This window comes from Microtus pennsylvanicus, chromosome 22, assembly GCF_037038515.1.
Source record: "Microtus pennsylvanicus isolate mMicPen1 chromosome 22, mMicPen1.hap1, whole genome shotgun sequence".
Lineage (NCBI taxonomy): Eukaryota > Metazoa > Chordata > Mammalia > Rodentia > Cricetidae > Microtus > Microtus pennsylvanicus.
This window is the reverse complement of record NC_134600.1, coordinates 23,226,609-23,251,250: the sequence shown is the minus strand read 5'-3', so window position 1 is coordinate 23,251,250 and position 24,642 is coordinate 23,226,609. Positions and strand designations below refer to the sequence as shown.

General features: G+C 43.2%; 1 protein-coding gene across 1 annotated transcript; it reads left to right on the top strand.

Moving 5' to 3' along the window:
* The first annotated feature begins 2,366 nt into the window (after positions 1-2,366).
* Steap4 (STEAP4 metalloreductase) lies at positions 2,367-22,698 on the top strand. Its single transcript, XM_075956233.1, has 5 exons — positions 2,367-2,469; positions 17,397-17,854; positions 18,448-18,975; positions 20,382-20,546; positions 21,801-22,698. The coding sequence occupies exons 2-5, from the start codon at positions 17,399-17,401 to the stop codon at positions 22,062-22,064; spliced, it is 1,413 nt and encodes a 470-aa protein (XP_075812348.1). The 5' UTR covers positions 2,367-2,469; positions 17,397-17,398; the 3' UTR covers positions 22,065-22,698.
* The last annotated feature ends 1,944 nt before the right edge of the window (positions 22,699-24,642 follow it).

The following is a 24,642-nucleotide window of genomic DNA, read 5'->3' as shown; positions in this document are numbered from 1 at the left end:
CATAAAGTACCAACTCTATACAGAAAAAGGAACTGGCTCATTCCAAGTCCAATATGAGCAGCCATGACCTGGGGACCATGATCAGTGTTCCACCACAGCAGAGGTTACAGGGGGAAAAGCCATGGATCAATGTGTTTACAAGATGCAGCTGTGGGGTCATCTGGTAGGCAGGCTACAGAATGTCTGGGAAATCCCCGAGGGACGTCAGTGTGAACTTTGCACATCCGTGGCTTTAGGGCTGCTGAGTCTAAGTGTGTCAAACTTGCTGAGATATTTCAGGACTTTGAAAGTTACCAGTGGTGGGTAAGATAAAGAAGGGAACAGTGAATGGCTGCTGAAATGGGCTAGAAAGCCCAAAATAATTCTGGTTCTTAATGTACACAATGAAAATGTTCTAGCCAGCTGAAGTCAAGTGGTCCTCAAGATCATTAACTCGCAATTCCAACCAGAACTAAGGCTCATGAAGCACAAGACGAGCGAGTCAAGTACCTATTGTGTTTCTTATGTGGTCATTCACTGCTGTTATTTACTATTGTGAGCTGTCTTCACAAGCACAACAGAGTCTCTTAGCCAGATACAATAAGCCTTGGAATCTCATGTGTTCCTTGCCTATGATTAAGCAGCCTGGTACACATAACATTAAATGCCCAGAAGAAAACAATGTAGCCATCAGAATGACTGGTGCCCCTCACTACTGCTGTCTTACAGAAACTATTTGGTATTCCGCTGGCAACTGATAAAGCTGCATTGTACGTGTAGATCCGGGTTGGTGTGTCAAGAATCAGGTCTCTGTGTCAACAAGGCCCAAAGCTAGATGCTACACCGTGGCAAATCATCAGAAAAAAAAGCACTGATACCTCCCAAACTCTGCCCTCTAAAATCCCGAGTCCTCCCAATCTGTCTCCCACCCAGCCACCAATCATGAGGCCTCTTGGAGACACAGTTGAATATCTTCTTCCCTGCACACATCCCATTCTCTCACCTATGAGAAAACTCAAGGCTGCAAAAATCAGTGAATTTCTTTTAAGTTCTTTCCTGACCTAAGAATACTTATCAGATGAACTCCTTGAACAATACAAGATTGGGGAGTAGATTTACTAACAAGCACAGGACACACTGATGGCGTGGGGCATTGGGTGCAATGGGAAAGCACCCACAGGGAGGCACAAACTTCAGAGAAATGTCCTAACTGCTGCACTCAAATTCCAGACCGCCTCGTATGAACAGGGAGAGGATTGAATCGCAGCTAGCTGTCAGAACAGGGCTTGTTGGAAGTCACTGGAACCTCAGCTGACTCCACAGGACACATGAGAAGAGTTGCAGCCTAGGCCGAGAGGAGGCTGGCTCAGATGGGCCGAGAACACACTTCCCCTGAGACTGCGAATCGGATCCTTGGCAAGCGTGTGCTGGAAGTTACAGCAGATGGTTAGGAGAGAGACAAGCTTGAAGAACTCTGTGTTTTAGACTGCAAAATGGCAATGTAGGAATGTTCTCCCACACACACACACACACACGTTTTCGTGGTCCTTTAGTCCTTAAACTAGTGGATCTGAGCACCTCTATAGAACGACACACAAATCCAATTGTATAATTCGTCAGCCCTCTGTATCCATGTTTTTTATAATCTGTGCATTCAACAAACAATGAATCAAAACTATTTAGGAAAAAAATGTTTTCTTCTTTTCTGCATGTGTGGGTGTGTTGCCCCTTGTCATTCTCTTCCAAACAATAAAGTATGGCACCCATTTACATAGATTTGCCTTGCACTGTTACCAAGTAGAGATGGCTTAAAATAAACAGGAGGCAGGGTACACATTATACAAAATGCTTGTGCATACCTGGGCTTCGGTACCATGTAGCGCCTTGGAACAACCCCTGTGGACTTAGATACATCTGTCTGCGTATGAAATGAAGACTTGAAAATTCCAGATCTTTCAAGTTCTAACTCTGTAAGAATCGGGTATCCAGAAAGAAGATAAATGCCACTATTTCGTCTGAACAGAGACAAGACAGCAACTAAGTGGAATACACCTAAGGTCCTTGCTTACTTAGGTGCTGCTTTCTTAGCTGCCCAGTGGACTCTGGCTCCAACTGGTAAGGAACGCCTCCCTGCCCCTTTATTTGGGCTGCAAATGGACAGGGATGCAGCGATTCCAGGAGCTCCGGAAAACCCCTTCTTAGCCCCGCTTGCCAGCGTAAAGCGGCTGCATCTGCATGCCAGAGCAACAAAAAAGTTCTGGTCCTTCCAGCTGCGCGGGATTCCCAGGTTGATCTCTTCCCGGAAACTTTGCTTCACAGCTTCCCTTGCGAAATCAAGCGGGCCCTCCCTTCGCGCTCTCTGGCTTTTTAAAGGCGAGAGCCTGAAGGCAGTGCAGAGCCTGAGCTGGCAAGCTCGCTCTGCATTGCCTGGCAGCCAGTGGCCACAGCAGCTGCGCCTGACCAACGGCCCTCTGGGCGCCTCTCCCGCAGGTGGGTCACTTTCCTGGCTATTGCCTTGTCGCTTTCGCCAGAGGCTGAGATCCCTTTTCTGTCTCAGCCCACCCCCAACCCTTGTTTTCTGGACCCCACTTTTCAGCAAGCTGATACTGAGATATAGGTAAACTCACCCCATCTCTCTCTCTCTCTCTCTCTCTCTCTCTCTCTCTCTCTCTCTCTCTCTCTCACACACACACACACACACACACACACACACACACATACAAAAGTTGGCCCAAAGCTGCAGCAGGATCAGTTAAACAATTCAGCCAATCTTTAGCTTCCTGGGGTTGTATTACTCATCACGGTGCAGGGGACTCCGGAGGAGAAATACCCAAGGTTGGATTCTTTCTCTGTGCATCTGGCTTCGTACAAATCTGAAGCGCCATGGAAAAGGAGCCTGGAAGTCAGTAGGTGTGCAGACTAGCAGTCTAACACTAGATCTGAGGACTTCCTCACACCTGAGGCTGAGCACCCCTTCTTCCTTGCTCTTAATCTAGATATCCTTAAGCCACTTAGCCATGGCTTTTCCAGAGAAAAACAGTTTGTCATGCCGTTTACTGCACAAGGGACAGAAAGTCTGTGCAGGTGGTAGGTGGTTTGGGGATTTTCTTTTGTATTGGCGTTTTTATTTTTCTCTGAATGGCACTGGCCCTTTAATAGATGAATGGTGTGTTGTGGAAAGCCAGTTGCCTGAGCCGTAGGGTGGGGGTGTTTAGAGTTCTATTCCTTCCCCAGATCTAAGCTGGAAGTCTGTTGGTCCAAGAGTATCCACAGGGTCCAGCTCTACAATGTAAAAAGCCTTAAGACTTAAGATGCTTCGGTACGAAAGGAGTTGGAGTCTTGCTAATGCTCCAGGTATAACTGAGTAATTACTTTTCATAATAAAGCAAGCTTCGTTTTTGTAAGGAAGCCCACCCAGCTGCTCTCACGGGAGCATCTTAAAACCTCACCACATTTATCATTCAGAGACTACTCTGGGCTTTCGAAGCCATTCTTCAGCCTTGCTGTGTGAGAATGTCCAATTCTGGATAAATGGCGGTCATATAAATGTCACTCACATGAAAGAACATTTTTTTCTGATGCAGTAGGTATAATTTTATAAAATGGCACATTTATTTGAGGCAGTAACTTTTTTGAGATATGGCCTTTGCAAGGCCCTGGGTCTTTCAGAACACCACCAGCGCAGAACACGGGATGGAGCAGTCTCTAGCATCAGACTTCAAGGTTGTAAAGTAAATGGTACATGTGTACCTCGAAATTGGGTCATAGCGCTTTCTCCAACTGGTGACTTTTCTGATTTTGCTGTACTTCACATAGCAACTGGCATTGAGAAAGGAGCCTCGCATGGCCAGGCCTCTATGGCACCTGCCACCCATAAGCTTACTAACTGTTGTTTAGAGGAAACCAAATAGATTTTTACAACCTTTTATAAAATACTAAAGCTATGAAGCCCTGCAGTGTGTGCACGCCACTTTGGAGAAGTGAGTTTGCTTGCTGTAGAACATTAGAGTACTTCATCACGCTGGAAGGGTTACCCCCAAATTACCCTATATCCTCAGTACCAGTGTTCAAATGGCATAGAATCTGCTTTCACAGTATACAGAGCTGATTCTGCAGTCACAGAAACACCCATCACTTGTTCATGGCCCTCACCATCTAGCTCCTTTCATAATAAACTTAAGGACTGGAGAGATGGTCAGTGGCTAACGTACTTGCCCCCAAAGCATGGGGATCTGAGTTCAAGTCCTCCGCAGTGTTATAAAAAGCTGGTTCCCAGGGCACACAGAGATTATCTCAGCTCTGAGGTGGCTCCAGGAAGGATTCCCTAGCTCATTGGCCAGTTTGCTTTGCCAAATCGGTGAGCTCAAGGTTTAGCAAGAACCATTAGGTAGGAGGAGGAAGGCTAGGTAGAAAGATGAGAAGCCGGCAGAGGTAGGAGGCAGGCAAGTGAAATTAACAGTGGAGGAGTAAATATGTTTGAAATGTGTCTTGTACATGTATAGAAATGTTATAATGAAGCCCATTATTATGTATAATTAATGTATTCTAATTAAAACATATGATGGGAATGATCCAGACAGATAACCAGCACTGACTTCTGGCTTCCATGTATGTGTGCACACACACAAAGAGGTACATGTGCGAACACCCCACAGACACAATTAATAAGTGAATAAATGTAGGTGTTTTTATCAGCTGCTATAGAAATCATTTTCTCCAAAGTCTTAAAAAGACTGACAAACTACTGTTGAGAGGGAAGCAAAGCCAACAGCAAGCACATAGTCACCTGCAAAGCTGGAAGACTTGTTAGGGCCCTGGGTTGAGCTGTCATCTGAGGAGACAGTTTACCACCTGCAGCTTACCAAAAAGATACCCAAGGGTCTACTCCAAATTCCCACCACAAGAAGCAGGGATAAGCCAGGCAGAGTTAATTTCTCTGGATGGACTTTAGAACTTATTTAGAGATTAGACTAGATAATAACCGAAATGGGGTTTACACAAAGGCAGGGTCTCTGAGGTTACCTGCGCACATCCACAGAGAAGGGCTCATTAGTTAACAACGAAGACTTCTTGCGCTCTCTCTACATGATATGTTAAACCAACTAAGATGCTTCTCGGTGACTTCCGGGTCCTTTCCAAATGGTTCTAATTAACATCTGCTCTTTTGTTACGGAGAAATCGGCACTGCAAAGAATAAAACTAAGTAAATAACTAAAGGATAATGAACGCTTAAAGCAATGTGTGATAAGAAAATGACTTGGGCTATATAGAAATAATTTTTCTGCCAAAATTATTGAAGAATAAAGAACAATGGACAGTTATGCTGTTTGAAGATTGTCTTTCAGAAACATGTCATTGCAAAAAAGAATGCACTGGTCTATGAAAAGAAATATTTCCACTGTAATTAAGCAGGCAGGCCATTGACATGCCGATCTAAATTCTGCACGATGGTCAGAGTCTCTCCACCCATGTGTGGAGAGCTCTCCCTTCCTCGTGCTTTGGCGGGAGCGTATTCATGGAAGTGGCTTAGACGTATGGTCCTTTTCCATTTAAAGGACATCATTGTTCCTAACATCTGAATAAAGTTCACTTTTCTTCTCAAAAGCAAAGAAAATGTATAGGAAAGGTAACTTTAAAAAGTTCAGAGTTGTAATTATGAATTAAAAGATGACTAAAAAGTAGCAATCTAAGGGTATAGCGCATCTCTAAAAAGAGTTATCAGTGGGGCTGGAGAAATGGTTCAGCAGTAAGAGTAAGTGTGCATACTCTCGCAGAAGACCTAAGTTCAGTTCCCAGAGGCCATGCCGAGAAATTCACAACCAGCGAAACTACAGCACCAGGTGGATTCAATGCCCCTGGCTTTCATGGGCACCTACACACACACACACGTGCAATTAAAAATAAACATTTTTAAGTTGTTAGAACACAAACTGGATAGTCCCTTTGGTCTCTGCACCCAATATTAAAGGAAATAAAATGTCTTAAGTGCAAAGTTGGATCTCCTACCGTACCTTTAGTGGGCAAAGCTGAGGATTTCAGGCATAGAGATAATTAGTGTTCAGTGGGAAGTATGCGTCTTTGATCTACACCTTTTAAAATATATACTATGCAAGCACTAAATTTAGCTTTGAGCCCAAGTTAAATGGTGGCTGAAGCGACTCTGGCAGGCTTTACTAAATGTTCTTGTGCCACCTCCGAGCAGATCAGTGTCCTTGATGGGAACTCCCAGTGTCTGTACGTCCCTGTGCGTGGCCTTCTTGCACGCATGTTAGTGGTCTGCCTGTGATCTGCGCTCTCCCTGAGACCCCAGCTCCCTGAGAACAGTGGCCCCCGATTCCTCACTTCATCCTTTTGCCCAACACAATGCGTGGCACAGGGATGCTATCGTAAATATCCCGAAATAGGAAAGTTTACCAAATCACTCCTGAGAACATGACTTCTGTGTTGGAACAATGCTACCCAAAGAGGTACCCAGCCAATGAGTATGGATGATAGCGCTATTCTTTCAGTTAACACTGTCAAAGTCCAGCTCTATCCCTGCCGTTTGAAGAGAAGTTTAAGGTTGGTGCTTTACATAGAAATCATCAAAATTATTATAATTCTCTTTTATTAATATACAAAACTGTAGACGTGGTGTTTCCTCAGTTTCCATACGTTACTGGGCTGGCATCAGAGTGTGAAGCCCACAAACCATTCAAAAGACCCTATTCATATCCAAGTGTTCTTATACGCATAAGCTCACGACCTTGCTGCTACCTGATTCTTCGCACTACAGAAGTTGGAGGGTGATTTGTTTAGCATGTTTGGTTCTTTGACACAGAAATAGGGAAAAATAGTATAAGAAATGTGAAGATTGAAGCGAAGTTAATTAGTAAATGGTTCACTGCAATTAACACGAATGTGCTCGTAATGACCTCGTTGTAGATTGAGATTCTAAGCTATCCTTGCTACAGTTTTGAGTCACTCCTGAAAAACTGAAGATTATTTTTGGTGAAGGCGGTACACAGAGGCTCCCTTTGGGAAGCCAAAGTCTACGGCTATTCGATTGATAGGCCAAATGGTGTTGGCCCAATGTGTGGGGAGGAAGGAGTATGGGGCCTTTATTGCAGTGCTGGAAACCACATAGATTGTTTTCAAAATTAACCTGCGAGCCTTGGGGGAAGCGATGCCCCTATGGGAAGATGCAGACATCAAATACAATCAGGATAAGAAAAGTGGCTTCATCTGCCCACCCAGCTGCTTTCCCGGCTCCGTGGTCACAGGCCCTGTTTGAGGGAGAAGCACGGGCGGTGGGGAAAGCGCTGCTGCAGTGATACGTGATTCCAAGGAAAACCCGTCCTAACATGCAGCCCGGGGTGAGTTCCTTCGTTCAAACTCTCCACACCTGATTTCAGGCTCCTGCCCTGTAAGGTAACTCCACCCACTAGAGGGAGATCAGATGAAAATCTTGGCTATTGAAGGGAAAAGCTGTTTTCTTGAAGTGCATTTACCAGCTCGCTCTGCTCTGCAGTGTGGGCATCAGAGTATAACAAAAGGATGGGATGGATATTCTGTCACCTCCTAGTGACCCTCTTAGAGCCCTTGGGGCCCAGCCCTTAGAGAACTGCTTTACAAATGGCTTCAAGTGTTACCCCAGAGAAGAAAGAGCAAGCGATCCCCAGAAGTTCCTAAAAATGGCAAGGAGATATTTTAAAACAGAATGGAAAGCCCCGTGAGAAATGTTTCTGGGGAGACAGAAAAATCCTTCTGCCCCCTAACTGGTTTAGCAGTTATCAGTATCTATATTATCAATAATAATTCCCAGTGACATTTCATTTGAATAAAGTTTCTTGAAAATTAAAATAATTAAACCACTTCCTAAACATCTCTGACAGTAACCAGCCCACTAGCTGACACTAAATGTTTGGTGAGTTATGAGAGAGGCCAAGCTAAGCAGTTGCTCATAGAACGCATATAAACCACCGAGATGGATAAACCCTGCCGTCAGTGAGAGAAGAATGCCCTCTCTGCTGGTGGTGACCTCTGGCTCCACTCCTGCTGCCGAATTGTTGGTGATTTGTAAGTTGGTCCAGATATAAAATGCCAGCAATGGTCAAGGCAAATTAACCAAGACATGGCTGAATCTCTGGCCATGTCATGTGCCCCAGGCCCCAAGCAGATGAGCTAAGAAGCCCAGACAGCAGATCTCGAACCCATACAGCCAGGAAACCGTAAAGCTCTCTTACTTTACCCTGACAGATAGTGCCGAGATCTCAACGTGACAACAGGTATCCACGTGATGCTCAAACAAACTAGACTATCAGTAAAGAACCTATTAAAAATAATTTTCTACACTGGAGTTAAAATGTGTCATAGGCCTCCGTTACTGTGGCGTTACCATCTCTGGAAGGGAGTAAGGACTCCTGACGGAACTACTCGTGCCCAGTACTATCACTGCTCATTCCCAGCCGGCATGAGCGTTTCACATGGGAGTGTATAAACCGCACAGCCTTAATGTGAAGGTTACCTTTCATTACATTCTTGGGACTTGATCAGTTTGTGCAGAGTACCTAGGTCTCATATGCCATCCTGTTGGTTCATAAAATGATACACAGATTAGCCATCATCAAATAAGTTTCCCTGCGCGAGCAGCATTTCTCGGATACGATCTATTTGTCAGCAACCAATGAGCAGTTGAGGGATATTGAGGCAGCAACTTCTGGATGGACTCTGTGGGGCACACCTGTTCTCTTAGCACCCAGGGCTTCAAGCAGGAGAATCCAACATTAAGGCCAACCTTAGCTACCTAACAAGTTCTAAGCCAGCCTGGACTACATGGCAAAACCATTTAAGAAAAACAAAATGTCTGTAACTTTACACAGTTACCAGCAGGTTTTGTGGAAATCACAAAATGGTGATGTATTCAGCTGTGAGCTTGCTGTAATTTTTACTTCAACGGACATAGTAGTAAAAGAATGGGCAACAACATGCATGTGTGAGAAGTAAACTCAGCTTGGGTAGGGCGGTTGCTCAGTTGGCAGAGCGCACACAAAGCCTTGACTCAAGAAGGTGGAGCAGAAGAATCAAAAGTTCAAGGCCATCCTCAGCTAGGAGTTCAAAGCTAACCTGAGCTACGTGAGAGTCTGTCTCCTCAACACAAAAAAAAGGTATGAATATTAGATGGGCAGTCTGAAAATTAGTTTTTGTGAGCTTTAAATCTCTGTAAAGTTCTCTTTCTCTTCAGTATGCATGATTTTATTTTTACTGTTAATAGGTACAAGCTTCGTATGACAAGCATTGATGGCGTCGATCTATTCTTGTGATTAATGGTTTATTGTAGTTTTATGATCCTTATTCCTTTAGAATGCATGTTCTTCACAGGCTTGGAGTTCCTTCTCAGCGAATCCGTCATATTCTTCAGCTAGCGCCTAGTCACAGAGTTCTGCAAACACATAGCACTATCTGGTAACCTTCCATTTCATATGGACAACTGAGAAAATCTCCAGGGAGTACCGAGTTTGGCTTCTCTGTTACGCTAGCTAGTTACCTGGACTCTTGCTTTATGAGTCAGGGTCCGTGTAACCCTGGCCAGCCTAGTATCCCTCTAGAACCCAGGTTGGCCTTAAACTCAAAACAGCTCTCCTGCCTTGGTCGCCATTGGTGCTAGGACTGCCTCCTGTTCAAATTAAACTATTTTAAACAGTGATATTGTAAATATCACCTTTATTACCATAACAGATAATGTATACATGCTCACTTTCCCAACTGGCTGCACGGGGTTCAGCTTGATGAAAGATACCAGAAAAAAATGCGTTATCCCAGTCAAACCTGAATTTCACAGTATAGGTGTTTTGGTGTGAATGTGCTTCAGATGTTGCAAAGAATATAGATGCTCTAAAAATTATTCATTATTTAACTGAAATACAAACTTAATTGGAATTGTGTGCTTTTTATTTATTAAATCTGGTAATCCTTATATACAGGCACCTGCTTACAGAAGTTCATATTGACCTGAACTCAAAATTTAACTGCCCCTCCCTCATAGCAATTTTTCTTCTATGGCCCTGTTCTGTATTCTTTGAAGTACTTACTTCCCTCCAAACCAGCCTATTTATTATTTATGTGCACATTGTCCAATTTTTTATAATAATGCACAGACAGATTTTGAAGCCTACAGATTCAGAGTTCTGACTTTCTACTTCCAGGGAGTCAAAACACTTTATAAGAAGTCTGCATTCTGTGTCCCTTCATCCTCAGTGGGTGTGTGTGTGTGTGTGTGTTTCTACACCGGTGTGTCTCTGTATGTGTGTGTGTGTATGTGTGTCCAGGAGGAATAGTATCTGAGGAATTCAGGTGTTTAAAGCCCGATTTCAGAACCTGAAGCTAAATTCTCAATGGAGAAGAGTCAGACTCCAGAGATGGATTCATCTACATGACTGCCTAGCTGCTATCCTTTTCTATGTATGATTTGCTGTTAAGGAACTCCGTGGGAGTCTTGAGTTTTTCTGAGTATGGGTAATAACTCTGTAAGATTTCCTTGACAGATGAGACGGAGAAAAGCTACCTGTGATCTGATGCCAAGTCTCGAGCCTGGCACTCTTTGACTCTGTCCCTTGTGAGGCTTGCACACTCAGGCCTCAGTCTGCCTTTGGTTTCTCGTAAAGAGAGGAAATCCAGTTTTCAGCCAAGACTATGGAGAAGGCTTGAGGACTGATCAGAAAGAGTCTGGTCATCCAGGTTTTGTGCAAACTTTCCCCTACTTGAATGTGCAGCTGGGGCTCAGAACCACTCGATTTTAGGACACTTTATAGAAGTACACGTTTCCACAGCCCTTAGTGATCCCACGATGTCTTTAATGACGAAAGAAAGTCAGGAAAGTGTGGTGGGAAGAAAGATACCCGTATGTGCCCCGCCTCCACCCACACTCCTCCAAGCCCCCTTTTGATAGAGGTCCTCTCTGCTCGCCTCAGCCCAGCATTCCACTTCCTGAAGCTGAAAGCTGGTTCTTGTGTTGATGAAAGTGGTCTCTTTAGTTTTGCTTTTTATCGCCTCCAAACTTTTTCATATGAAACTTAGTTTTGCATTTTTAGTTTGCATACATATGTGACATTGGGTTAGCTAATAAATAAACTGACCGCAGTGGTGCGTGTAAATAACAGGGTGAGTCTTTACGTAGGAATTGTCTTTGGATTCTTCAGAACTAAAGACGTCAGAGGGAGTCTAGAGTTTTCTTTCTCCCCTCCGCAGCCCTGGGGTTGCAAGCATGTGCCATGCCTTTAACTTGAGCGCTAGCTCAGTGTTGAACTCGGGCCCTCAAGCTTACACTGAGAAAGCACTTTGTCAATTGAGTTATCTTCCCAGCCCAATCAATTAATATTTTAATGCAGCCTATATTTTTTCTCCCAAAATTTCAATTAATTTGTGTTACAAATTTGAATTTTTAAAACATTAAAAGTTTTTTAAAAGTATAAGCACTTAAAAGAAATGTTTGTGTATATACAAGATTATTCTACAAATTACATGGATAAAGGAATTATACTAGCTATAATAGTTTTTAAAGAATATATCAGAAAGAACCACTCTATCAAATATATATGCATGCATATATTTATAGCTATCAGCTATCAGTATTGTGTGGTATAGACAAAGGAACAGACACACACACACACACACACACACATCAGTAGAGCAGAATAGAGACCCCAGAAAATGAGCCACACCGACATGGACTATTTATTGATTTTTAGCAAAGGTACAAAAGCAATTAATAGAATAGGATAGTATCTCAACACATGATAGATATGCATACAGTTATTAATAGAATAATAGGATAGTATCTCAACAAATGATAGCATGCATATAGTTATTAATAGAATAGGATAGTATCTCAACACATGATAAATATGCATATAGTTAACTTACATAGGACACACATGCACGTACACTGACCTAAGCCTTAAACTTTGTAAAATAAGCTAAAAAATAGATCATACAGTTAACTTTTACACTTTTAGAAATTTATCTAAAACCTAAACTTCAGGGAGGGCTTTTAGATATCAACAGAATAATCTACAAAATAAAAGAATCAAAAGTTGATGTCATTAAATGTAAAAACTTTTTTTTATTATTCTTCTCTCATCCAATAAATCCTGATCAGTTTCCCCTCCATCCACTCCTTTTAGCGCCTTCCCCCACACCCACTTTTCCTCCTCCCCCAGATTCACTCCTCCTCCGTTTCCCCTCAGAAAAAGAGCAACTCTCCCAGAGATATGAACCGAACACGACATAACAACTTACAATAAGACGAGGCACAAACCCTCCTATCAAGGCTGAATGAGGGATCCCAGTGGGAAGAAAAGATTCACAAGAGCACGCAAAAGAAAGACACCCCTCACACGCTCCCTGTTAGGAGCCCCACAAGAACACCAAGCTACACGGCACAGCATATATGCCGAGGACCTTTCGGAGTCCCATACCGGCTCTGCAATTGTCCCTTGAGTTTCTGTGAGGCTTAGTTATTCTGGTGACGCTGTTCTCCTGGTGCTCTCCAGCTCTTCCGCCTGCTCTTCCACGCGGTTCCTGGGGAGGCTCCCCCTAATGTTTGGCTGTGGACCTCTGCATCCACTCTAACAGTATCTAGGTGAAGCCTCTCTGATGATGGGCTGGGCTTTTTTCTAGGCCAGCCTGAATTAGAGGAAAACTTTATTTCTGGGGAGGGAGGGATGGATGGAGATGAGGATGGAGGGAAGGAGGGAGAGAGAAGTGACAAAAGACATGAGGCAATGTCTTACTGAGGGTGACATGCAAATGCCAAGTAAGTACCTAACAAGGTGTTCGGTGCCCTCAACCATTAGGAAAATGCTAATTAAAACCACATTGAAATGACAAAGTGGCCAAAATGAAAAATGCTGGAACTCATAAACCGCCAAGTAGGACTGTAGGGCTGTGTACAGGCCACACTGGACAAGAGTTGCGCGGTTCCATATAAAACTGGGTATGAACGTGCCAAGTGCCTCAGTAATTGCACCGGGGTGCATTGTTCCAATGTAAACTTACTCTCGTGCCAAAACTTGTACATGAGTGTTCATTGCAGTGGCCCAAGCTGTAGACGGCTGAAAGGTCCGGCATTAGACGAAGGTAACTCTAGGACTGGGACTGTAACTCGGTGGTAGAGCGGTGCTTGGCCTGTGCAAGCTCTGGATTTGGCCTCCCAAAGCATTTGTTTCAAACGTGAAGTTGTATTCACCTCTGCTGCGGAATGCTACTCAGAAATAGGGAGGCAAAGCTGAGAAAACCTGGGTGAATCTCAGGTTTTATGCCGAGTGAAAAGCAAGGCAAGGAAGAAAGCCATTACTTGTGTATGTAGTGTGTGCGGGTTAGTTCCGTGGTGGCCTCAGCAAGACAACTATAGCGAGCGACTTAGTGGCTTCCAAACTGGAGCCCTCTGGACAGAGACGGGAGTGGCTATGAAGAGAAATGGCAGACAGGGATGCCAGATGCTGGAACTGACTTATTGGCTTCAGCCCCCACCCCCACTCCCAGCAATTCTCATTCTCACAGGAGGCCTCATCTCTACTTGCCTGGGTGGAATGCTGAGACGTGGGGGGGGGGGGGCATCAGGGGCAGGATTCTTCACCTTAAGATGGTCTCTGAGACCATCAAAGTCACCTTTGCCATTTGGCCGCTGCTTCATTGTGCATTAATCCCTAACCTAAGTAAACACTCCCGTGGAATCACTTTACATTCCGTGTTTCCCCCACACACACCCCACAACCACCCCGTGTCCCGTGTGTGTCGTCGTTCAGCGACATACACACACACCCCATCGTACGCTCCAGGCGCCCTCCTCCACGCACCACCGAACCCCACTTCAGTCAAGGAACCTCTCTGGAAGGTGTTTCCATAGGAAGTAAAGCAGCCCTGGAGGTTTTCAAAGCTAGGAGACTCCTTCCTGTTCTTTTGACGCTGTGTAGTGCCCACAGGGCTGAGGGCAAGAGAATCTGGCTGCTTTAATTCTTTAACCCATTTTACCTTCGGTAAATGCTCTTACTGTTTGCTTGCTTTCTTACTATTTCCCGTTTTCCTCCATTTTGTATCTAAAAGTAAAGTAGAGTGGGAAATTTTGGGAAACTCTGAGCAAGAAACCTTACCGCCTTCATGAGCTCATGTTTGCATGCAGTTATTTTGATGCACAAACGTGCGGTAGCCCTGTTTGTACGACACTTACTGTAAGAGATGCCCTATGCATACATGCTATTTCTGTGAACACCTATAATTAGAATAATTTTTTCCAAGAGCTAAGAATTAAAATGCTCCAAAGAATTGCTAACTTCTCTCACATTATTGACTTCACTGTTCCAACCATGGTAACTGTTAGGGATATTTCCTAAACGAGCCTCTCGGCCGACGCAAAATAATCCCAGTCAAGCCAAATCAGACCAGATTAAAAGATATCCAGGTTTAAATAGACACCTGCACCCCGGGTGCCCTGAGGGGAACAGGAAGTCTCCAACGCTACCATCAGAGATGAAAAGGGAAAACCACGTATCCTTTGACCGGTCACGGTTTGAGGGGCACAGGGGAAGAGCTTCCAAAGATGGAGGTCAGAGACTGGGATTACAGTAACTTTAAGTCTGATAATATTTTTCATTAAAAAATCATATTATCGTAGCTTATCTTGCTAGCGGAGTCATAATAAAGGGTTGTGGGCCGATGGGTTATTAGAAACCTGATTCTGGGGAGCTGGAGAGAAGGACAGAGGGCATGGTCGGGGAACACAGGAAAGACGGTACAAGAGGGAATTAGATCAACCCCAGCCGTGGATAATGAGTTCTCTTCTCCTCTGGAGCCATGTGAGAAGCTGAAGAAATGCATCAGATGCAGTGCTGAAGAAAGCCGAGCCGCAGAAGAAAGACAGAGGCCGGCTCCCTGTTGGTCTGTGGTGCCCGTGGGCTGTTTATGTCTGAATGCTGGACAGTCGCAGTGATCTAATGAAAGCCCGCGACAAGAATCTCTGCCCAGAGACTAGAAACAGGACCCGGAGAGCTTAAAGTGAGACTCGCGGTGTGGCCACAAAGTGTCAACCGTAGAATTTCTGTAACTTCCTCAAGTATTAAGGAAGTGCTCCAGGCATATAAAAACCACACTGCCTCTTACTGGGTCAAGTTTTTACATCTGCAATTTGCCCAGTGACAAATCTTAAGTTTTAAAAATAAATACAAATTTTAAATAGTTGGAATAACAGCCCAAGGGTGTTACCTTAAACTGCAAGATATGTCCTAAGAGAATACTAAGTTAAAATATGAAAAAAATATATAAATAAGATAAATTCATACTTCATTTCTACATCTGTGTTTTGATAAATTTATGTGGCATAAAACCATTTCATACAGGATTTTATTTAAAAAATAGTGGATAGAGTAGGCACATCCTGATCTCTAATTCAGATTATCTTTATACACTAAAAATAATCTGTTATGAAAGCATGGTTAATGCTCAAGTTATATCCTTTAGATAGATAGTAATTAAATGACTAGTGGCTTATATCCCTTTGATAATAAATCGATTAAATAACCTGCTAGAGATAAGCAGGGTTTTGAGCATTTGTGTCTCAAGCACTGTTTTAAGATAAACAAATTAGTCTAAGCCTCAGTATCACTTAATCAGATACTGTCTCTCATCTCAAAGATGATGAAGCTGAGTCTGAATAATAGGCCATGTTGCTAGTAAGAGTTCTTGCAAAATGGTCTGGGATCTCAGTCTGTAATGTGCATATCTTAAAAGCATAAGGACCTAAATTGGATCCCCAGACCCATGTAAAAATGCTAATCATAGAGGGTTTTTATTATCTCAGCATGTGGGGAGTGAATAGAAATGGGTTCTAGATTCATTGGCCAGCCATCCTAAGCTTGCTTAGCTTCAGGTCCATGAGACCCTGTTTCAAAGGAGGTAGATAGCCTTCCCTGATGATAATACCCAAAGTTGTCCTTGAGTTTTACACACACACACACACACACACACACACACACACACAAAGTTAACCCAGAAACTAGTGCCACATAGTCAATATTTTCATTTTCACAGAATTTTACAAAAAGTTAGAACACATTATTTTGGTGGTCAAATGGTCCAAATCACCTGGAATCACTGTTTGTAGCAACCTGTGAGAATATTGCTATAAAGAAGTTAGTCTCTCTGACTGGCAAATTCACCAGTTCTGTAGTTACTGCATATAGCAATCCAATGTGAGAGCAAAACCATTAGAATAAAGTAGTGGGGGAAAGGAAGAGAACGGTAGTCAGTCTGTTGACACACAAAGCAGGTGTACAGAACAGAATGTTTGTCATTCCAGTGGCTTGAAGATTTGAGCTACAAAAAAATAGCCATTAACTGATTAGTGGCTGGCCAAATTTGCTGTATACTAGCTTGCATTTATGGCTACAAAGAACTTTTCAAAGACCAGCGTACTTCCATATGAAGAGTGTTGCTCTGCCCCAGATAGTTTCCCACATGTGCCCTGCTTATTCCCGCTGAGCGCATCTGCAAGTGGTCTGAAGAAATCAGTGTGTTGATTGTTCACATGTTCTGGGATGGTGCAGTAAAGTCCTGTATCCCCCACCCCCTCGACTCCTGTCTGAGTGCAAAGATCTGCATTTTCTGTGTGTTCTACAATTGCACAACTTCAGACAACCCAGCCAATATAACAGTACTTTGTCATGAGCCAAACAGAAAGGGAAATTTTCCAAACTTCCCTTTAAAAAAAAATGGTGCAATCTTTATATATGTTTCATGATTGATGTGCAAGATAAAGTGACTGATCACTGGTTTTATTTGCTGCACATCAGACTCAACTGAGTTTTGCTGTGACCCCACTTGAATAAATGAAGCATTGTCTTTAGGGAGAGCACCCTCTCTACTGACTTCTCTCTCCCTTGCTTATCTCTTCAATGATTCAGTATCCCCCTCTTTCTGCACACTGCCTGGAACACAGGGAGAACCCTGCTCCTTCTGACTCTCACATTCCACCTGCTCATGCTTAACAAGTATTTGCTCACTGTCTAGCCCTAGGAAGACAGCATTTCTCGCCACAGAAAATAAATCACTGAAAATCAGAAGCCCCCCCCCGACCTGCCCCCCAAAAAGCCTCTAGATTAGCTAAAAGTTTCAATAAAAACTGAGAAAAATTTTGAGAAAAGTTGTTCTGAAAAAAGACATACTATGCTCCCAAAGACTTTAGAGGAACCTAGATTATTGTGTGAAGTTGTAGAAATATCAGTACTGAACACTGACTGTTGCTGACTTCCCAGCAAGATGTTCAGCTGTTTTTTTAAATATTGCACATTTTTCTGTTAATGTCTTGAGGTGTCCCTGTTACAAGCTGATGATCTGTAAGCTCCTTTGTATTTCTACGCCTCTAATTCCCTTTGCTTGTTTTTCAGTAATGGAGACAATGGGTGCAGACGCACTCCCTCTGACCGTGAATTCCTCAGAAAAGCGAGAAACTGTCTGCATTTTTGGAACAGGCGATTTTGGAAAATCCTTGGGATTTAAAATGCTTCAGTGTGGTTATGCTGTTGTTTTTGGGAGTCGAAACCCCCAGGTGTCCAGCCTTCTGCCCAGAGGAGCAGAGGTCTTGAGCTACTCCGAGGGAGCATCGAAGTCTGACGTCATAATCCTGGCCATGCGCAGAGAGCATTACGACTGCCTAGCAGAATTGGCTGGCCACCTCAGTGGAAAAATATTGGTAGATGTCAGCAACAATCGTAAGATCAATCAGTATCCAGAATCGAATGCTGAGTACCTCGCTCAGTTGGTGCCAGGAGCCCGTGTGGTCAAGGCGTTCAATACCATCTCAGCCTGGGCTCTCCAGTCAGGAACACTAGATGCAAGTCGGCAGGTAAGGTTAAATGAACTCACATTCAGCCTTTCGAAGGTGAATTTTTCTATATGTACTTATCTGAATAAAACTCCAAAATAAAATCCCCAGTAAATATTTCATGTTCTAGTATGTGCTAAGGACAACTTCCGTGGGTTTGATTGAGAAGTGCCGTCCACTGTGGTTCATGTGCGCCTCAACTTTTATTAATAGCTTGATGGAACCAAATGAAGTCCGAATCTGGGGCCCTCCTGCCCATACTAAAAACTAACAGCTGGCTGGCTCTTCTTCCACTTGTGTGAGACGGGCCGCTGAGATTAGCCGCCGTCATAAATGATGTAGCGCCCGCACGCGGAAGAAAGATGAAACTCCTCAGGCTCCAGTGAACCGATCCTACAGCAGCGCTGTGTGCCTAAAATCACCTTCAACAAAAAGCATGGCCGTTCACCTCCCAGGACACACATGCAGCTCACAACATCATCTTGCTAGATGTGATAATTCCATATCTCTGTTTTGAGAGTATTAGTATACTATTTTTCTATATGATACTCATATAAAGTTTAATGACAGTTATTAAATAAAAAATAATTATGGAATTAATTGTTTTAACTCAGGTGTTTGTCTGCGGGGATGATAGCAAAGCCAAGCAGAGAGTGATGGACATTGCCCGTACCCTTGGACTCACTCCGTTGGATCAAGGATCTCTTGTGGCAGCCAAGGAAATTGAGAACTACCCTCTGAAACTATTCCCAATGTGGAGGCTTCCTTTCTACATGTCCTCTGTGCTGTGTGTCTTCTTCTTCTTGTACTGTGTTGTACGAGAAGTGATATACCCCTACGTGAATGGGAAGACAGACTCTACATTTCGCCTGGCTGTGTCCATCCCGAACCGTGTGTTTCCGGTAACAGCGCTGACCCTGCTCGCTTTGGTGTACCTCCCTGGTGTTCTCGCGGCCGTTCTGCAGCTCTACCGAGGCACAAAGTACCGTCGATTCCCAAACTGGCTTGATCATTGGATGCTTTGCAGAAAGCAGCTGGGCTTGGTAGCACTGGGATTTGCCTTTCTTCATGCCATCTATACACTTGTGATTCCTATTCGGTACTACGTACGCTGGAGACTGAGAAACGGAACCATTACGCAGGTAGGTTTCTTCTCTGTATTTCTCTACTCCTTAAAGCAAATTGCAGCCTTGCTGTAGCACAACCCGCTTCACAACTGCAGAGTGTGGCTCCCCAAAGTTTGCTCTTTATCGTTAGGGGTTTTGGGGGGTTGTTTGTTTGTTTTGTTTGTGACGGGTTATAGTTTAGGGCTGGTTGGCCTCAAGTTCATGGTTTTCCTGCCTCCACCTGCCAAGTTCTGGGATTAGAGGCATGAATTGTAACACCCACCCAATATCTTCATTTTTTTTAAAGTATCAAAAATCAGAAACATTATCCCTGGGCTTGTAAATTAATCCACTTGTGATCACATAGAACTACTGAGAAAAACTTAGATTCCAGACTCACTTGGCTCTAGATCTGTAATCCTGGGCTCACAGAGACACTGACCAACTGGCAGGTTTGGGACTCAAGAGTTCCTTTGGGTAAGAGTCAATAAGCACAAACTCTTGGGTTTCAAGCTTCTGGTTTTATGTAGATTTCTTTTTGAAGTCTAAATCACTGTCTACAAGGTATGGAGTCTGCCCAAACATGTGCTACAGAAGCACAAATAATCTCACAAAAGGGTGCTTAGAAGTCCATCCATGCTTGGCTTGTAAGAGGCTGTCCTTAGTTAGCCAGAAAACTAAACAATTCTGAAAAAAAATTCAAATACTATCATATGAATACTCAAAAATAAAACAACTCTAGTCTTTCGGCATTTACAGCAGAAATACTACAAGTCTGGTTTAGAAATGAACAGTCTTGGTATTATCTCATTATAGTCTCAAAGGCTATTAGTCAGTAACTCACCAACACTGTGTCCATGAGTATATCCTTGCACATTCCCTAACAACCGCATGGAAGCTTCTTGAGTAAGGATCACACTACACAGCCTGATTCCCCTCACACTGTGATGTGAAAGATTTAATGCTGTATTTTGACATAATCATTATGAAAGACCAAAACTCTGTGTGTGTCTGTGTGTGTGTGTGAGAGAGAGAGAGAGAGAGAGAGAGAGAGAGAGAGAGAGAGAGAGAGAGACTAAATAGAATTTAAAAATGAAATTTTGATGTGATTGTTTGAGAACACTGTGCTTTGTTTGAGAAACACAAAGTCATGTGCTGAAGAAGGCTAACATATATGCTGACTTCATTTTAAGATCTGTAGGGTAAATTAAAACTCCCTATGTGACTCCTAGAAACAAGAATTGTAACAAACTTGCAGAAGAACCAATTACCTTTTCTGCTCAAGACATTCAAGTCTATTTTTCTAAAACTGTTCCTAAGCAATCAGTAATGAAAGATACACAATTTGCTTTGGACAAGTAACGTGTAGAGGTGTGGTTCAGCACCCCAGAAAGAATGAGCTGCAGAGAGAATCCATGTTCATTGTTTCTAACTTTTCATAGGCCCTGGCTAATAAAGACAGCCCGTTTAGTACCTCTGCAGCCTGGATTAGTGATTCCTACTTGGCGCTGGGAATCCTGGGATTTTTTCTGTTTCTTCTCTTGGGAATCACTTCCTTGCCGTCGGTGAGCAACATGGTCAACTGGAGAGAGTTCAGGTTTGTCCAGGTAAGTGCTTCCAATTTCAGTGTCCGAGTATTGCAAAACGAGTACAGCGTTTTGCTAGTAGTGTTGCAAAGCGCTATCCCGCCTGATGGTTCACTTGGCTCCCTTACTTCCCAGGCAGCTCATTAACTGTTCGCTGCAGAAGATGAATTGGGACCCTGACAGGCACACTCCAGAAGGGTTTAATTTTCTGCTCAGGACATCTTGCCAAGATTTCTCACTGCCCCCAGAGTAGCCACTGAGAGTATAGCGTGAAAAAACTCAAAAAGCTATTAACTAGCCTGTGGAGGCACCAGGCAGAAGGAGGAAAAGAACCCGAAGACAAATTTTCACCTTCTGAATTCAACTGTGCAATCGGGACATACTGATAAGAAAGGATAGATATACCGTCATGCTTAAACTTCCACGATATTTGATAAGTATCATCACCTTAGACTTATTCCTGGTCGGTATGAGAGAAATTCATTTTTCTACATACCCACCACCAGACAACCTCATTAAGGCAGGAACTACCCTGGAGACCAGTGATTCTCACAGGGCCTGTCTCACCCAAAGGGGCCTCAGAAGCATCGCTAGGGAACTCGTCAGGCCACGCCCCCAGGCACCACCCCAGCTGAGCAACCAGAAGCTCCGAAGGTGGAGCCCAGCTGTTGGCTTGAAAAGGCCCTCCAGATAACGCCCACACATGCTCGACCACGCGCCAGTGTAATAAAAACAAACCATCAGCAAGTGAAATTAGATTTGGTTATCAAATCCTGCAGTTTCTCCTAGAGGCCAAACGAGGACAAATTCAAAGAATTCAGACGGAAAAGACAAACTAAGAATTCCAAAACCACAATTTAGCATTCTTCTTCCTGTGATAGAAATCGGCTAGCAGCTGGCTTTGACCAGTATCAGAGAAGAACATAGAACTTGTGGAAGCCATTTGTTTCTGATCTCTGGATAAGATGATCAATAAAGAATTTTCCTCTGTTGATCAAAACAGCGCATTATGTCTAATCTAAAAGAGTTTATTCCTAGGACCTGTTTTTTTAATCAAGCCAGGAGAAGATAAAACTAGCATGTTATCAATAAACAAGTCTTTTTATATTTTTGATGAAATAGTTATCATCCTAAAAAATGTTATAGTTCTTTTCTAGATCTAGCGGTGTCCTAAGTATTATAATCGTATCTATCATGTGTTTGTGGTCATTGCATGCAACACTTCCCTTTACGATGTGGAGGACTTAACACCCATGTTTTTGTTTTTGTTTTTAGTCCAAACTGGGTTATCTGACCCTGGTCCTGTGCACAGCCCACACTTTGGTGTACGGTGGGAAGAGATTCCTCAGCCCTGGGATTCTAAGGTGGAACCTTCCTTCAGCCTATATTTTAGCCCTCATCATCCCGTGCACGGTGCTGGTGATGAAGTTCATCCTCGTACTGCCGTGCATAGACAAGACCCTGACGCGCATCCGCCAAGGCTGGGAAAGGAACTCACAACCCTCAAAATCAGCCCTGAACGGAAAACCAGATATTTAGAAGAAAGTTGAATTTGTGGACATTTCTGAACTAGTATAGTGAATGTTTAGAGAATCAGTGTCCTGTTAAGAAAGCGTTCCCTCTTGTCATGGTCGCAGGTTTATCCTCACTAAAGGAAATGTTGCCTGACTTTGAAAGACTAACGTAGGAAGCAAGTTCCCACTGCCTCTCCTCATGTAGCGACTCACCGCAGGCCTCCCTCACTTCCTTTTCCAGGAACCCTGGGGCGGCCACTGGGATTAGGTTCACAGTTTCACACTATGAAACGTTGTAGTTATGGGCAACATGCATGATGTAATGTTTTGCAAAATGCTGGAAGACTTTATGCAACTTCCTTCTTTAAGTCAAGGGCTGAGGTAAGAGAGAAAAAAAAGGAACGCTACCAGTCATCCTTAGAGGTGTTGCTTGACACACCTAAAGAAGAGCCTTGGAGGGGCTGGAGAGATGGCTCAGTGGTTAAGAGCACTGCCTGCTCTTCCAAAGGTCCTGAGTTCAATTCCCAGCAACCACATGGTGGCTCACAACCATCTGTAGTGAGATCTGGTGCCCTCTTCTGGACTGTAGGAATACATGCAGACAGAATACTGAGAATACTGTATACATAATAAATAAATTTTTTAAAAAAAGAGGCCTGGATGAAGGAGAGGAAAGGAAGGTTTGCTTGTTTGTTGTGAGGGTGGTGATGTTAAGTATTGTCATACTGACCTGGGGTATTTTTGGTTTGGGTATAATGCTGAGAATGAAACCTAGGGTTTTATGCATACAAAGCAAATGCTGTGTTACTGAGCCACACCCCAGCCCTGCCATAGTGAATATGTAGTCATATGTCCCCCTTGACTTTGTTTTTAACAATATGGATATTTACTATCGGGAAATAGTTTATAACCCAACAAAAATATCTCAATTTTTTTAAAGTACCCATTCCTTGGATGTATGGAAATCTATGCAATTGTCACAACACTCCTTGTCTACAAGGAATGGGTTGAGGAAAGTCTGGATAAGAATAGAGAGACCCATTGGATTTTTCAATGTACAATAAGCAAGGGAAGGGCTGATAATGGCTTTGCACAAACTGTCAGACAAGCCAGATTTTTAGCTAGTAAGCTAAACAGATACTATGACTTTTCACTGTGCTGATTGTTATTATTTAGAGACTGTGGTGTGCTTTTGGTGCTATATTTCTAAATACTGCTCAATTTAAGCACCTGTGAAGTTAATTTCTAGTATAAAGATATAGCGCCCCAAATCCATCTATGTTATAATTTTGAGGGGTGAAGTTTTAAAGAAATTATCTGAAAAGCATAGCTGGGAAAATTGTGGAACGCTGGGAAGAGCCGCAGGGGAAGGGAGGTAGCCAGCTCTGGCTTCCTGCAGGGATAGTGCCTTTCCCAAGGTGACCTTTAGCAGGCTTAGCATCCTAGCTCTAGCCTGGAGCTAAAAGGAGATTTTTGCACAGTCTTCCCACGTGTCCCTGAAATAACTGAAAGGCATTGGGTTTGACATTTTTCTGCCTAATCTATAAAGGCTGTTTATTTTTCTTTTTTTTTTTTGGCTTTTATTATCACATATCATACATGATATCATATATTGCTCACAATCCAGGGTTTTTTATATAAAGCTTATATTATATAAAAATGGGCATTTCTTTTACTATTGCTCTGATAGAACATGTAGGCTATATCCAGTTTTTGCTAAAATGACAATTGGGATAATGTCTTTGTACTAACAATATATTTCTATATTTTTAATTATTTCCTTAGAATATTTTCTAAGTGTTAATAGCATAACATTAAAGAATATTTTATAAAATTTGCTGTATTGTCAGTTTCTAATGTGACTCTCTCAATCCCCTTGACACGCCGTTACAGAGCCGAGATTTTACTTCAATTGGTGTTTTCTTCAAAACAGTTAAAAAGATTTGAAGGATGTGTTCCTGCAAATTACCTTTGATGAGCCCATGCAAGCATGCCAGGAACTGGAGAACTCTGGGCAGAGCCAGGGTATTGGGGAACAGACTGTAGAACATCAGTGTAGATGGAAGGAAACACAGCCAATCCCCCACGGTGCACACAACAGCCAGTTGTGCCCGGGGCCCATCATAACACTGACTGAAATGAAATCACCATTAGTTTGGTCTAGGGAGGCATCTGGAGTCAACCACGTTCCCATTTCAGTAAGGGCTGTAAAATAATAAAATGAAATAGAAAACACCACACCTAAGTAAAGTACACGTAGAGAAAATGTACTGAACTCTCTGTACTCTATTGGAGATGATCTATCTCGGTACTTAGTACAGGCAGTCTTTGAGGCTGAAATCAGAGAGCCCCAGGGCTTTGGCTCGATAGTTGCCTGACTTTTGGGGCATGACCACAAAGGTTCTGTGGGCCACCAGGAAGAAGCCGCTGCTCCTCTCTCTAGCCCTCCCTCCTTCCCAGCCATCCCATCCCCTACGGCTCAAAAGGAACAAAGCTGGCCTTGCCAACAGGTGAGGAGAATGAACTTAGGTCAGATGGCAATGCGTATTTTGAGTGAACTGTATTTCTTTTTTTCTTTATTTTTATTTTATTTTATATATATA